The following is a 15,400-nucleotide window of genomic DNA, read 5'->3' as shown; positions in this document are numbered from 1 at the left end:
TGTGCACTCAACTCTCCGAAGCCACCAATCGATGATCAATACACCAAGGTAACGCCACCCTCTGATCTACTTCGAAATCCCCAGGCACTCCCTAGTCGCATGCTTCACCTAAGGATTGGTCTTTAGGCTAAAATGGACTACCAACTTCGATAGGTTCATCTTTTGCCCAAAGACAACACGATACTCCCGCAAAATCCTGGTGAGGACAACAACATTTTGCACAAATGCTCGATCGAGTAACAAATAATCATTTGTAAAGAATAAGTACAAAATTGACTAGACCCCCAAAGCATGCACATAGCATCTTCAGGTTGCCGCATTAAGGGCATGAGAAAGAGTGTCAACACAAATAATGAAGAGGCAGGGTGAGAGGGACAACCTTGTCAAAGCCCCACTATGGAGTGGAAGAAGGCTAACGGAGATCCATTGACCATGATGGCAAAAAAAGGGGCCCCCCATAGCAGGCACGTAGTGTTTAGGGCCTAGCTCCCTATTGCCACATTAAAGGTATGAGAAAGAGTGTCAACACAAATAATGAAGAGGTAAGGTAAGAGGGACAACCTTGCCGAAGCCCACCTATGGAGTGGAAAAAGGCCGACGAAGATCCATTGACCATAATGGCAAAAGGAGACCGCACACAACCCAAGATCCAATTAATCCACTGACAGTGGAAGCTAAAGGTCTCCAGGGCAAAGTGGAGGAACTCCTAGCTTATACGATCATAGGCTCTTTCCTTGTCCAACTTGATGGCCATCAGACTACGCTCGACAAAAGCTCTCCGAAGTCGTGAATGAACTCCTTGGCAACCAAGATGCTATCTGCAACGCTGCAGCCACTCACAAAAGCTCCCTACTCAGGACTAACCAGGCAAGGAAGGAGAGGATGCATCCTACCAACTATGCTTTAGGCATAGATCTTGTACAAAGCCGTACATAGGCAAATCAGTCTATAGTAGCAAAGCTCATAAGCATCCGCCTGCTTCAGATCAAGGTGATGGCCTTCTGCCAAGCCTCCAATATCAACCCCATGCTAAAGAATTGTTGTACTTCCTCTACCACCTCATGCTGAATGATAGACTAGTACTTCTTGAAAAGCGAAGGTAAAAAGCCATCTAATCCTGGCATCTTATTCTCCACCATGGCCCAAAGCACCTTCCGAACCTCGATCCTGACCTCTCCAATCAGTACCTCATTCTCCGACTCGAAGACCAGGGCACTAGGAGAGCGATAGGAAGAAGCCCCCCCAATCTGGCGGTCTACCTCAACCAGAAGTGAAGGATCTACTGACTGATGGCCTCCTCACCATCAATCCAATATCCATTGGTATCTCTCAAGCTCCAAATCTGATTCTTGTATCTCCTGATAATAATAGACTAGTGAAAAAATTTGGCGTTCCTGTCCCCCTCCCTAATCCAGTAGATCCTCGACTTCTGCTACCACCGGACCTCCTGCTATCAAAGCAAGGAATGATGCATAGCTAAGCCATGCCGGAGCTCCACCAAACCAATTTAGCAATCCGCCCATCACTATCCTCCTTCAGTTGGAACTCAGATATAGTAGCTTCAACGATCTCTAGATGCCAAAAAATATTGCCCACCTCTTCCCAGTTCCACCGACATAATCTACACTTGGTCAGCTACAGCTTGCAAGTCACCCGATACACGACATCACGCCGCACTAACAACCTCCAAACCTCATGCACAAGTGTCCCACGAACAAGAAAAGGACAACCAAAATTTCTTAAACCAAAAGGGACTCCAATGGGCACAAGTATAATCATCAAAAGCGGGCGATGATCTGAGGCAATCCGAGGTAGATAGCATACCTAACATCCTGAAGAGAGCTAAATCCAATTGGCTGTGGCAAAAACTCTATCAACCCACTCCTAGACACTAGCCCTCCAACGTGGTTATTGCACCAAATAAATCTAAGACCGAAGAAGCCAAGGTCAACCAGGCTGCTCCTCACAATAAAATCTGGAACTCTCAAACCTCAATCTTGTTAGAGTAGGATTTCCTCTTCTCCTGGGGCCCATCTATGCAATTAAAATCACCCACAATCAGTGATAAAACACCCTGTTCGATCAAAGTCAAAACCTCATCCATAACATCCGACGCATCCTATAATCCATACTTAAATGCACACTAGACAAAATCCAAAGAATGCCATTAGATTCCAAAATAACAATTATAACTTGTTGGTTATATCTATAAAATACATCCACCCTTGCCCACCCCGACTGCAAATCACAACAATACCCCCTGCAAGGCCTAGGGTTTCAACGGCATAGAACCCCCAAGACACCACGCCTTCAAACTCAATCAAGACTGCGACCATATAACCGAGTCTCCAAAAGAACACACAAATCAAGATTCTATTATTGAACCAATCGCCTGTATGTAGAAATAAAGGCTTGGCCACCCCCTCGTGGTCCAAATCAAGATCTTCATGGCTGGGGGGGGGAGGCGTGGGGTTGAGCCAAATCCCCAAGGCGCCCAATGCTAGCTGCAAGAACCTGCTCCACCGAAAGCTTCCAAACTTCGCTGCTCATCTCCCAAGGCCTCCCTAACCCATCGAAGCACCTCCTCATGCTCCGTGCCCTCAGAATTCTGCAACATGGGCCGCTGGGCCAGCCTAGAACCTCTGCCAACTGCATTAGACTCCCCCTGCCTTCGGACCACTGGCCCAATCCCACAGGCCCAATCCACTGTCAGGCCCACCTACTGATTAAAGGAAGGAAGTGAGGGCAAGGCATCCGATACCCCTTCCGGAGCTTCTTCTTGATCGCCCAACCGACCCATGAAGATCCGACCCGCTTTCCTTGCCTGCCCACCATCCTCACCAGCAGGTGATGTCCCCTTAGTTCCCAATGCTACCAAGTGGTCCAAGTGCCTAGCCCTAGCAACCTTGGGCAATCGAGATTGACTTCTCCCGATGGGCTCACCGACATTAAAGCACGCTTTCATTGTTGCTACGTGTCTCCCCGATCTGGGCTTCAGCCCTTCCACTGCTCGATGAGGCTTTAGATCCACCAACGGAGTAGTCACCTGCCCAACCCAAGCACCCTTAGGCAGACTCAAATTCGAACCAATAGAGAAGGTTGAGGCTTGCTCCACACTAGAGCCCAAGCTCATTTCCGCACCTAGACCGGGCCCTACCTCCAGACCCTTGTTCACCTCCGCTTTGGGCTGGCCCGAAGCCTACACTAGGAAGGTGGGCTCCTAGCCTGCTTGTAAAGGCTGGCGTCCGACCCGCTTTGTCCATTAGCACATCCAGCCTGTTGGTAATGCAGGTCAAATGTAGATCCATCAGGGGCTTGAACACCGACCCAGATCTAGCAAACAAAGACCCGATTTCCTGACTCGATAAGCGATGCTTGGCCACCTTAGTTGACTTCTGTCAGCCATCCAAATCGAGAGGGAAACTCAACGAGCCTGATTGATTTGCTGGCAAACTCGATCAAGAGAAAGACAAGCCAAGACTCGATGAGACAAGAGTTGACTCGATCCCCTCCTCAACCGCTAACCGCCTTTTGGAATCCTATGCTATCAGATCTTCACTGTGACTAGCCAGGGCCCAATCATCCTCCACCTAAGGGTCCACTGTTCAGCGCCTTATTGTGTCAACTGCCATTAAAACAGACGAATCCCTCCCTTGGGTCATCTGCATGAAGTTGTCCAGGTTGAGTGGCACATCGACGTTCTCTACGCCCCCCACTGGCATTAGGTACTTACAGTCATCATCTCTATGCCCTACCCAACCACAATGGCGGCAAATGATTGGGATATTTTCATACAGAAATGTCTACCAGAAAGGTTTCCTCTCACCTTTGATGTAGATCCCTGAAGGAAGAATTTTGAGGCATCAATCTCCACCTTAACATGGGCAACCCATACTTTTGCAATTGATTTGTAAACCCATCGATGACCACCGGCCAACCAACCGCCGACACAATGCCTAGGATGGATTCCTTGTCCCAGGACTCAATAGGCAAGCCCAACAATCTGATCCATACCATAGTCCGATTGATTGGAACCGCTCCTTGCACAAAGTCAAGGATCTAATGCTCCATCGCCATCAGTTGCCTGACAATCAGCCACGGCCCTTCAAAACATCCTCAATAATCTTATAGGAGGTCCACATAGTTCTATGAGGGGCCCTCGACTGCCTTGGCCAAGAACAACCCATTTCACTATTCAACAGCGTCGATCGCCCTCGTCATCGAAGGAACCCTTTGAGATTTTCCCACATCGATCACTCATCTCATGTGTCCACCAAGTGCTTGACCAAATGCCCCAAGAAAAGCACAATCTTTAAAGTGACCACTTCCCAGAGCAACTTCACAATCTGGTTTCTTTACCAAGGGGAACAATACATAACATTGTCTAGCAATATGAATTTACTTGTTCAGCTCAAAATTTGTCTTATATCTATTTCTTAAAGGATCAATTTCCCTAAATAATGTTATTCAATGTTCATGTTGTCAAAAGCCTGTAACATGGTGCAACATGTCTAGTTTTAACAATGCTCTAGGAAACCAACAAATCATGCCCATGAGATTCACAATCTCTCTCATGTTTATGAGAACAAAACATATTTTTAAAGATTAAAAACACGTCAAATGACTATTATAAAGCTTCCAAGAGTAGCACTCCGAGACAAAAGCTCTCCAATCGTATCTATCTTAAAGTGCCTAGCAATGGAGTCATGTTCCTCAACATGGACGGTGCCAAGCAGCAAGACCAAAGTTCATTGTATCAGTACCAAAGCCCGAACCAATCGATTGGTGGTACAATTCAGTAAGCCTCGTGCTATTCCATACTATGCTCGAACTGAAACAAAGAGAGGGCAAAGGAGAACATGAGAGGAAGAAAGAGAGGGGGATAGAAGAAGAGAAAGGGAGAGAGAACCGCCGGAGGATGCCGGAGGACAACCGAGCTCGTTGCACCATTGTTGAGCTTGGTGGAAGCCAGAGGAGGGCAGAGAGAGGAAGGGAGGGAGAGGGGAGGAGACCTCCAGAGGGTCGACGAGATCGTTGAGCCTGCCGCCAAGGCCGATGAAAGCCGGAGGATGGGCTTCACCCTCTTCCCAATCAAAACAGAGGCTTAAACCCCTATTTCATTTTTTATTTTGTGATTTATCGGGTTACCGACTTCACTATTTTTTTTTTGGATTTTCAGTTGAAGTCTCGACTGTCCTCCAGTAGCCTCCAGAGGCCCTCTCTCCCCCTCCTTCCCTCCCCCTCTCTCTTCCTCTTTCCTTCTCTCTCTCTCTCTCCCCCCTCATCACTAGTTTCTCATTTTAAATGTCGAAACCATCCCGATCTGCCATCGGTATGGCTCAACATGCCTGAAATCAGGCAATTCATGGCAATTCGGCAAACCATGGCCAAGACAATTGCACAAACATTGTGGTTCATGCAAACCTCCCACCTTAATAGGCATGATATGAGGAAACTCCTAAATTGAGCTTGTGCACATTATGCCTTCCACTTAAGCATTAACATAAAACAACCACAACAGAACCTAGAAATTCTAAATAGGGCTGCAAATGGGTCAAGTCAACCCATGACCCAAACAAATTAGATCCAACCAGATTTATATTTAAAGACTTGATAGTTGGGTATCAATCTACAAACCAATTTGGGTCCGGATTTTGTATTTTTCAACTGATCCAGCCCATATATCATCCGCATTTAATTTGGGTCAACAAAAAAAAAAAAAAACCCGCTCCGACTCCAACGTGATCCAACTGACCTAAAAACTCAGATCATATACAACCCCTTCTCCTTCATTGAAAATATATTTCCCAACTCGTTAAATGAACCCTTACATAAACTAATTCTTCTCTTTCATGTTAACAACCAAGCTTCTCCCACCTATTTTCACTTAAATATATTTAAATATTCACTTTTTGTTCCGATGGATTCTAATTTATAATATCCTCAAGTACATCAATATATATTTTTAAAAATTATTGTTTGTAAACTTAAGAATGATCAATTTAGTCTATGAAACTTTGAATGAAAATTTATGTTTAAGTTGACATTTATTTAAAAATTTTTAGTGTTTTATATTTAATTATCAATTGTTATATTTTAGGTATAAAAAGAGTAGCTAAATGCTCGACCTTAACTAAATATCTTAACCGATCCATTCTCAATCTGAACCCGAACATTTTCGAATTGTGTCCGAGTCATCCTTGACCTTGACTCAACCCAACCCAATTAGACTCCACCCAACCCAATCAACTAATGGGTAGGAAAGTCAAAATCAAGGTTTGAACATGAAATCAAAACCAGCCGGTTCAATCATGTCCTAGTCCAAACCAACTTGATTGCAGCCCTAATTCTAAATCGGAATGGTAACTCATGATACCAGGTGCTGTATAGCCCATGATATATAGCCATGGGTCTTAAAATTTTTTTCCTAGGCTTTTTATTTTTGACATCTCCATATAAGCATATTAATTGATAAATATACTTCTAAAAACTATAGATTTTAGATTGATGTTCCTTCTTATGTATAATCACATTATATAACATCTACTATTCTACTAAACCACTGGTCATGCAGTGAGACGGCATTAAGTACACAATAAAAAAGGCCTAATTAATTTGCCACATTGCATGTATCCATTCTCGATGCTATTCAAATAATAACAATATTTTATAATAATAGTAATAATAATATTATTATTAATATTAATAATAAGCCAGATATACAAGCACTAGGCCATTAAAGGAGAGCAGGAGAAAAAAAATATATAATTGAAACAAAGTTGATTGCCCACTGCATTATTAAATACTCAATATCATCATAAGTTTTAATAAATATAGGCTTCTCAGAAGCTAAATACAACTTCAGTTGAGCCTTCAGAAACCAGTTCATGATAAAGTGCTACAAGAAGTTTTTTTTAACAAAACCTGACTGAATCTAGAAACTCCAGACAAACCTAGATTGCCCTTGAGGGAGTGGAGAAGCAGTTCTAGTGGCTTGGTTCAACAAGCCATTTGAAATATTCTGCACTGGGTTCTCAGTAGTTGGCTGTGGTGGCTGTTGCTGTGACTGCTGGATTTGAGATTGTGGCTGCTGTACGTTGGGTGGTTCAACCGAAGGCGGTGGTCTCACTGCTGCATTTTGATTAGATACTGCAGAACCTTGTACAAATTGAGCCTTTTCTGCTTGTTGGTTATAACCAGTGTTCCTATGCTGAAAAAATCTATTTGAAGAGCCATAATTGAAAGAACTCAGATGTTGAATCTTCTGAAGGACCTCTTCAACAGGGGGTGGAGGTCCAAGCAGCTTTGCATGTCTATACCGACAATCAGGGCCATTTGGGCAAAAACCCAATTTGTACCTGCAGTAGGTATAACACCAAATGTCAGATCACAAGCCTCAGGACACATGGGGTATGTTTAATGTTTGTCATCATATTTATGATTAGATATAATACATTTGTACTGTCAAAAGCATTTCATACCATATAGCATACTCAATGCCCTCTTGGATAACTCAATTATACCTTATCAAGTAGTTTTGTAGTTGATGATATTTTAGTTATATTAGCAGCGAAGCTCCTCTTCTTGCATGTCAACTGTAAATGACAGCTACCATTTTTTATACTAATGGTGAGTTTAAAATGACCCCTTTTCCTTGAAATTTTGACAAAGTTTCTCCTCTATGAAGCTAACAATTCCAAAAGCTTTCCTAATTAATTCATTCGATAAAGCTCATGCTTCAGTTTCGGATAAATGTCAAAAACTATACTCTCAAACAAGAAGAACTACAAGGAGGCACCAATTGGTGGATGATAGACAGCCGCATTTACAGCTACATTATTTTTTCTTGCACCGACTCAAATAAACAGTGGCAGCTACATAAGAAGTTAAGAAAAGATCAAAATAAAAGCAATTTCTTTACACTGTTCCATCATGCTAACATCATTAATTGATAGCTTATGTACCTTGCATATAAAACATTTGTATCATCATATTTCTCAACTTCCTAATTTTTGCAACTAACTCAAGGTTGTATCTTACAAACAGCTTAGGACTAGACCCTTATGTTTAATTATACATTCATAATGTTGCAGAGTTAATTTACTTGCTTCATTCAATATTTTTTTGATGCTTCTTAAGTTTCTATTGTTTTATGTTTTTCAATATTTGGTTCTAGTTAATGTGGATATTAGTATCCACTACCAAGTTTCCTTACAATTTAAATCTTATATATATATCCGTCCAAGCAATTCACATTGTAACCTTATGATACCTTCCATCTACTTCCATGTCATAAGCAATCTCAATTGAGTCTTGTGGTTCATACCCATGCTTTAAAAAATGAGAGAAAAATAAAAAATGACCCTTTTTTATGAGAAGTTAGGGATTTACAAAAATATATCTCTAAAGTCTAAATGATTTTATTGTTCCTCTTTTTATCCTCGCATTTAGCATTATTGTTTATGTCCCAACCCCTTACTCTTTAACCAGCGCATCTAAGAAGACTGTGTCTGCATAACTGCTACCACCCCAACAAAAAGACAACCAATGCAGAGCTATGTTATGGCATCACTACTAAAGATCGTGTTGACTAAATAGTTGGCCTTAAACCCTCATGAAGATAATTCATGCATTTGAAAGGAGTCAAAAACCACAACTCATGTCCCCAAAATTTTTCCAAACTCAGCATCAATTTCCAAATAGCAATTGGGAATAAAAAGTCCGCATATTCTCAATCAATAATGTAATAATTCAACACAGCACAAAAATTCCAAAAAAGAGCTCAAAACCCTAACAACTGCATATACTGCTTTGCATTTAATCAACTTCGAACCAAAACCCCTGATTCTAATTTCTCAGAAAAATGAAAATCAGAGAGATAGGCACATGGCACAAAAATTCCAAAACAGAACTCAAAACCCTATCAACTGCATGCAATATTTTGCATCCAATCAGCTTCCCATAAAAACCCCTAACACTAGTTTTTTTGGGAAATAAACGAAGATCGGAAATATTGATCAGATGTAAAGGTATCAGAGGACGGAGAGATCTAGAGATTTCATACATGTTGCACTCCTTGATGTCCTCGTTGGTGTGCTTATAGACACAATCCTGCTCGCGGCACTCGCCGTAGAGGCGGAAGAATCGGCAGACCGGCATCCGAGACTTGTCATACTGGTGGAGGAAGCCGCAGGCATCGCCCTTCATGCAGAGGCTGCGGAGCCAGTGGCGGCACACCGTCTGCCGGAAGGTCCGCCTGCCGGGGCCGCCGCCGGCCACGGGATCGCCGGGGCCAGGGGCCGCCGCGGTCCCCGCATTCGCCGCAGCGACAGTGGGGTCGGACGGCATCAGGGATGCCGGCGCCGAGGAGGCGTGAGCGGGGGCGCCGGCGTCGAGGCCGCCCTCGAAGTCGAAGCTGAGGGCTCCATCAGCGTCGTCCATTTGCCGTCGAAGAGGAGGAGAGGAGGCCAAAACCTAGAGCTCTGGTTTACGGGTTCGCGTGGGAATTAGGGTTAGTGTTTTGTTTCCAATAACAGACGCTTCAAAGAAAGGTTTCACTGCAAAGCAGGAAAGGCGGATTAGGGTCAGTGTTTCCGAGAACAGAGGCTTCGGAGAAGGGTTTCACTGCAAAGAGAGAGACGAGAAAGGAAAATGGGAGGAGTGTTATATGGTTTTGGAGGCTGGCAGGAGAAATAAACGGGTCCGTAATTTGCCTTGGGAGGCATCAAATTTAAGTCATTTTAGATTATATATAAAATAAAATAAATATACGCCATTTTCAATTTTTTTTTTTTTTGGTAAACTACGCCACTTTGATTTCAGATGGGAGATGAAATTTGTGGTGTCCGTGAGCGAGAAATGGGGAAGGTTTTGCTTTTCCTTTTTTTTTTTAAAAAAATTATGACTCGTTTGGTTCGCGGGAAGACGAGGGAAAATGTGATTAAGGAGAAATTGAAGAGACCTCTCTTATTTAATTTCATTTTTTAAAGAAAAAATATTTAAAAAATAATATTTTAATGATAATAATTTTTTTTTATTTTATAAGAAAGAAAAATTAGCAATAATTTTTGATTTTTTTCATAGAAAAATTTTGGGATCATTTTTTAAAAAATACCTTCAAAATCATGAATAAAATGAAATGATCTTTCCTTTTATTAAAGATATAATAAAAAAAATTTATGAGATATATCAAAATTATTTTTTCAAACATCATATTTTTAAAAATAAAATTTTTAAAAAAATATTTTATTGAAGAAAAATTTCTACCATGAACCGAACAAGCCTTTATACCCATGCATCACATAAGATTTATTATACATGTAAAGAGTTTGTGAATTTTGCTAAGTTTTTATTAAATTATAAATAAATAATAAAATATATTTTTTTTCTTTTGATATTGATTTTAGATCATATGTCTGTGAATTTGTTTTTTTATTTTATTATCTTTTCATCTCATCTGATCTCATGTATCATCTGTTCTATAATTTCTTGAAGCAAAACATTAGGATTTGAGATCTACACATGAAGTTGTATATTTTAAATATAATTTATGATTTCATTAATTAATAGTTTATCATCACTGATTAGTCTAACATAAAACTGATCAAAGAGAACTTATTATTATTTATAATATTATAAATGCAGCATACATGAGTCTTACATATAACAATCGAATAAAATTTATCATCATTTATAATATTATAAAATCTAAGAAATATGAAGAGGGTAGGGCTAGGATTTATCATCATTTAAAAGTTATAGATGAGGGACAGCTTGGAGGTTACAAATGGCATTCATTGGTCTAATATAAAAATAAAATTTATAATTATTTATAATATATATTATAAAAGCTAAGGAAGATGAAGAGGTTGGAGATAGAATTTATCATAATTTAATTGAGGGCTTGCTATGTATACTTGATAATATTTATGCAACCCTTATTTATATTTGGTAGCATTATATGCAACTCCTACTAAAAAGACCATCGATTAAAATGCAGACTTGCTACGTATATTTGGCAACGTTATATAAAACCTCTATCAAAAGAACCAACTTTTATATTATATCATATAAATTTTTGTCGTTATTTTTGTTGATTTTATTTATATTTAAAAAAATAAAAAGAACATATAAAATATAGTTTACTCATAAGAGTTAAAAAATGTAATTACGATATTACTACCATGAAAGAGATTTTCAAGAAACTAAATCAAAAAATGTAAAAAAGAAAGTTCTAAAATTCGTTGATTTTATCTTTTGAAAAAATGGTTGATATCCACATTATTATGGAAGAAGTTTTATTTCAAACTGAAAACTATATCACTAGACCGTTAATATGCTTAGACAACTATCTCTCTATTTTTTGGATATAGATTGAGATGGAGTTCTTTTGACCTCTTTGGATAATCCCATCAGATCCTCAGAATTAAAAGTAAGAGTTCTAGTATTCCATGATATGAGGCCTAGCCCAACCTATGTTGACCACATCTCTCCTAGCCATCCCTGCATATAGAAAAGAAAAGGTTGATTCTAGATCTTTTTTCTTCCTATTAGATTCTGTCTAAGAGTCTTCGAAAATATTCTAATAACTTTTGTAAGTATAGGTTTGACTTGATGTTTGAATTTGTGAATCCCATTGGATTGCACAAGATTATCCAAATAAGACTTATTATTTTATTAAATTTTATCAAATATATTTCTAATCTTTCATACTATATATAAATAAATTTCATAATTTATCTATATGACTCTAATTCTCCGATATATATAAATTATTATCGATTGTTTTCGGTACTTCTTCGCATATCATTTTTTGTGTGCGGTTTTGATCATAACAACTATAGTTTTGCCTATCAATTTAGCAGTAAATTAGAATTTAACTCTAAAAAGGTGTAAAACAAATAATTGGCTTAAAGATCATTGCAACAAAAATAAGATCATTGCAACAAAAACAACTTTAAAGAACAATCAAAAAATATTGCTTGAAGATCCAAGATCATTGCTTAATAGTTTTGACAACGATTTTCCATCCGTTACTTATGTATAGGGATGGCAAAAATTGATCTGATCTACCAACCCGATCCGCATTCGATCCGCTTTGGATTTAGATTAAATGGATTCAAATCGTAATCGAGTTGACATATTTAACCTGTTTAATAATCGAATCAGATTCAAATTTCAAACAGCTAATCTATTTAACCTATTTAATAAACAAGTCGGATTAGATCAGGTTGTAACATAACCTGTTTAACTCGCGTAACATAACCTGTTTAAAGCCTTTACAGCATGGAGCACACTCATTTTTTCCAAATTTGCCCGCCCGCGCGTAGGAAATTGAACTGCGTCCGTATGAAATACTGACATCCCATCGATAACATGCCACACTACCTTTGATTTTCTTATTCCCATCTCAGTCCTGTGCTTTTTTTTCTCTTCCCCTTAGCCCTCCCTTTCCTTCTTCTTCGTGCCGTCAGAGGCTTGTCGGAGATGAAAACCACGGAGGCCAAGATCATGGCTACTGGGATTTTCTCATCCCCTCCAAGAGTTCGTCAATGGGGGGCTTCATGTGGGGTACGGCCTCACAGACACTAGGCTAGCATGAGGACACCAGTAGTCGCGACGAAGGAAGGGAAGGCAAAGGAAGCGGAGAACCGAAGGGGGAGGTGGTGGTGGAGGAAGGATCAATCAAGAAGGGTGAGAGAGTGATGGAGATGATCGAGAAGGTGGAGCCGAAGGGGGAGGGGGAGGGATCTAGGGTTAGAAGGCACATTAAGAGTCAGATCGCAGGCGAAGCTGGAGGTGAGGACTTCCGATTAGGCTGTAAGTAGAGTTAGATGCATCTAAGGTTTCGATCAAGCTGCGGGTGGAGCTGGAGGCGAGGGCTTCCGATCGGGTGGAGCTGAAGGCGATCGATAGCACGGTGGTCGGATGGAGATGGAGGCGATCAATAATGCAGTGATCAAACGAAGCAGGAGGAGGATGGTTTGGTGGAGATCCGACAAGGCAGAGCCCTCTAAGATTTTTATTTTTCTTTTAAATGGATCAGGTTGGTCCGATTGATTTTATTTTAATAGATTATTATAAACGAATAGTAAACATATCAGGTCAGATAATCTGTTTATTAAGTAGGTCGGATTTAAATTTTAAAATATGATCTGTTTAAATAAATAGATCAGGTTCGGATTCAAAATTTTTTGAGTCAATCCATATCTGATCCGATCCATTTATATCTGATCCGATTGCCACCCCTACTTATGTAGCTATTGTCTAAAGTCAAAGATAATTATGTTTTAATTATAAGCCAATGGTTAAATTACTGTTGCTTAATAAAACCTTATTCAGTAATTTTTTATAATTTTTTACAATAGTTGTAACAAAGAAGAGACAATATTTTTTCTAACTAAGGTGCCAGCTATTTTGAGGCATTGACAATGATCTATCTTTTCTATGTAATAATTTTTTTAAAAGTATTAGCAATAGGTATTTATTTCATGCGATGGTCTATTACAAGTTTTTACAATAATTATGAATGTTTAGGTAATAGTTTGAGATGATTTGATGGTGATTTTTCTATTTTAGATAATTATTATTCATATTTAGGTAACAGTTTTTTATGAACTTTTATACAATAAATTTTTGATTACAAGTAATAGGAAATTTTTTACAATAATTTTTTATATTTAGGCAACAAATTTTTACTATTGTATATCCCTTTTTAAACTATAGTTAATAATTATTATATATTCTATTTTTATATTTATAGCCTATATTTTCTAAGTATAACTATTGCATATTATATTTTAATATTTTACTCTACAACCTCCATTTCTCAATTATCATTAAATCACAATGACTTAAAATAATTTAAATTATAGTTACAAAATATATTCATTAGATAAATCTTAATAGTATATGAACACAAAATATAGTCCATAATTTTATGTACCATCAACATTCAATAATTAATATTTAAAATATATATAAAAAATAATATTGAGTACTTATTGTATTTTTCTCAATATTATTGTCTCTCTTAATGATCCTCTTGATGAATGATCTCTTCCATAATATCATCTCCTCCTAAAGAATATCTCTATCATGAACACAAATTAAATCATATAAGAAACAATGTTCAATAATCAAAATCTAAAAAAAATAGATTTTCGATGTGCAATAAAATTATTTTTTGAAAAATAATTAAAATATATATATATACATAATTTATGCATACTTATAAAAAATAATTATGGGTGCTAGTTGAAAATAATTCTCATATGCATGCCATCCTAGTTACTTTCAGCATCACAGAGATTAATCATTCATGGATAAGAAGTCTATTGATCATTATAGAATGACTAATCCAAGATTATTTTGCTGCAATTGTATTAGCATCATTTGAAATTTATAAGCCATGCATGCTCTTTTTTGATGAAACTTTCAAGCCTTATTTACTCTTTCTTCATCAAACTTATTTTGTACATCCTCCTGCATAATTTTTTTTCAATTATCCTATTTTTGTTGTTGGACCCTCTTAAAACAATAGTATTCATTAATTTTTTCAGCAAATATTTTTGGATGACCATCATTTTATTAAAATATACACATCTAGTTTTTTTCTTTCCCTAATTTTTTTTTAAATTCTTGTGCACTTGCATTATTTTATCCTTGAGTTTGGGACTATATTTTTTCTCTACTTAAAACTACAAAATCCAACAACCTACCATATTAAATACTCTTATTCATAATTTTATCCTAAAACTAATAAATATATACATGCTTAATATAACAGTCTATAAATACTTCTTAAATTTAAAAAATCATACAAATTATGCAACTTATAATTTAGTACTTGTATCCTTATCGACTTGCATTCCTCCTTTAGGCTTGCAAGTTTTTCAGAATATTTGAATTTAGAATGATGGTTCTATTCCATTTAATACTATCTAAAATTCAATTATATCATTATTAATGTATGAATTTTTTCATCGATAGAGCCATAAACTAATCAAACTAATTATATGATATAATATGATAACTAAACAATAATACAAAAAAATATAATATCAATATTAGAGATGATTGGCAACATATTTCAATAAACCAAAAAATTCTATAAGAGGATTCATACACAAAAAAATCTAACCAGTTCACAATATATATGTGTATTGATATGATTATATACAAATAAATAGAAGATAATGATAAATTGAATTTACCAACTTCTCACCAATCTTTACAGAGTTCTTAAGGCCAGCTCTATGAATGTACCCTTATTTTTTTAGTTTGTTTTATTTTTTCTCACTAATTTCCTGTAATAACAAATATTGAAATAAAATAATGAATAATGAATGAGATATGAGATATTTATAAATAAATTATTTTTATAGCTATTATTTTTAAA

The 15,400-nt window shown here is 37.7% G+C and overlaps 1 protein-coding gene across 1 annotated transcript in view; it reads right to left on the bottom strand.

Moving 5' to 3' along the window:
- The window catches only part of LOC105049097 (zinc finger CCCH domain-containing protein 45), a 32,316-nt gene extending 22,618 nt beyond the window's left edge, over window positions 1-9,698 (bottom strand). The window contains exons 1-2 of the mRNA XM_010928654.3: window positions 9,065-9,698; window positions 6,954-7,358 (exon numbers count right to left, since the gene is read on the bottom strand). Coding sequence (XP_010926956.1) covers window positions 6,954-7,358; window positions 9,065-9,441 — 782 coding nt within the window. The 5' untranslated portion in view covers window positions 9,442-9,698. The remainder of the gene's footprint in view (window positions 1-6,953; window positions 7,359-9,064) is intronic.
- Window positions 9,699-15,400: the final 5,702 nt, after the last annotated feature.

This window comes from Elaeis guineensis, chromosome 7, assembly GCF_000442705.2.
Source record: "Elaeis guineensis isolate ETL-2024a chromosome 7, EG11, whole genome shotgun sequence".
Lineage (NCBI taxonomy): Eukaryota > Viridiplantae > Streptophyta > Magnoliopsida > Arecales > Arecaceae > Elaeis > Elaeis guineensis.
Note: the sequence above shows the minus strand (reverse complement) of the source record. Positions and strands in the feature narration are given on the sequence as shown.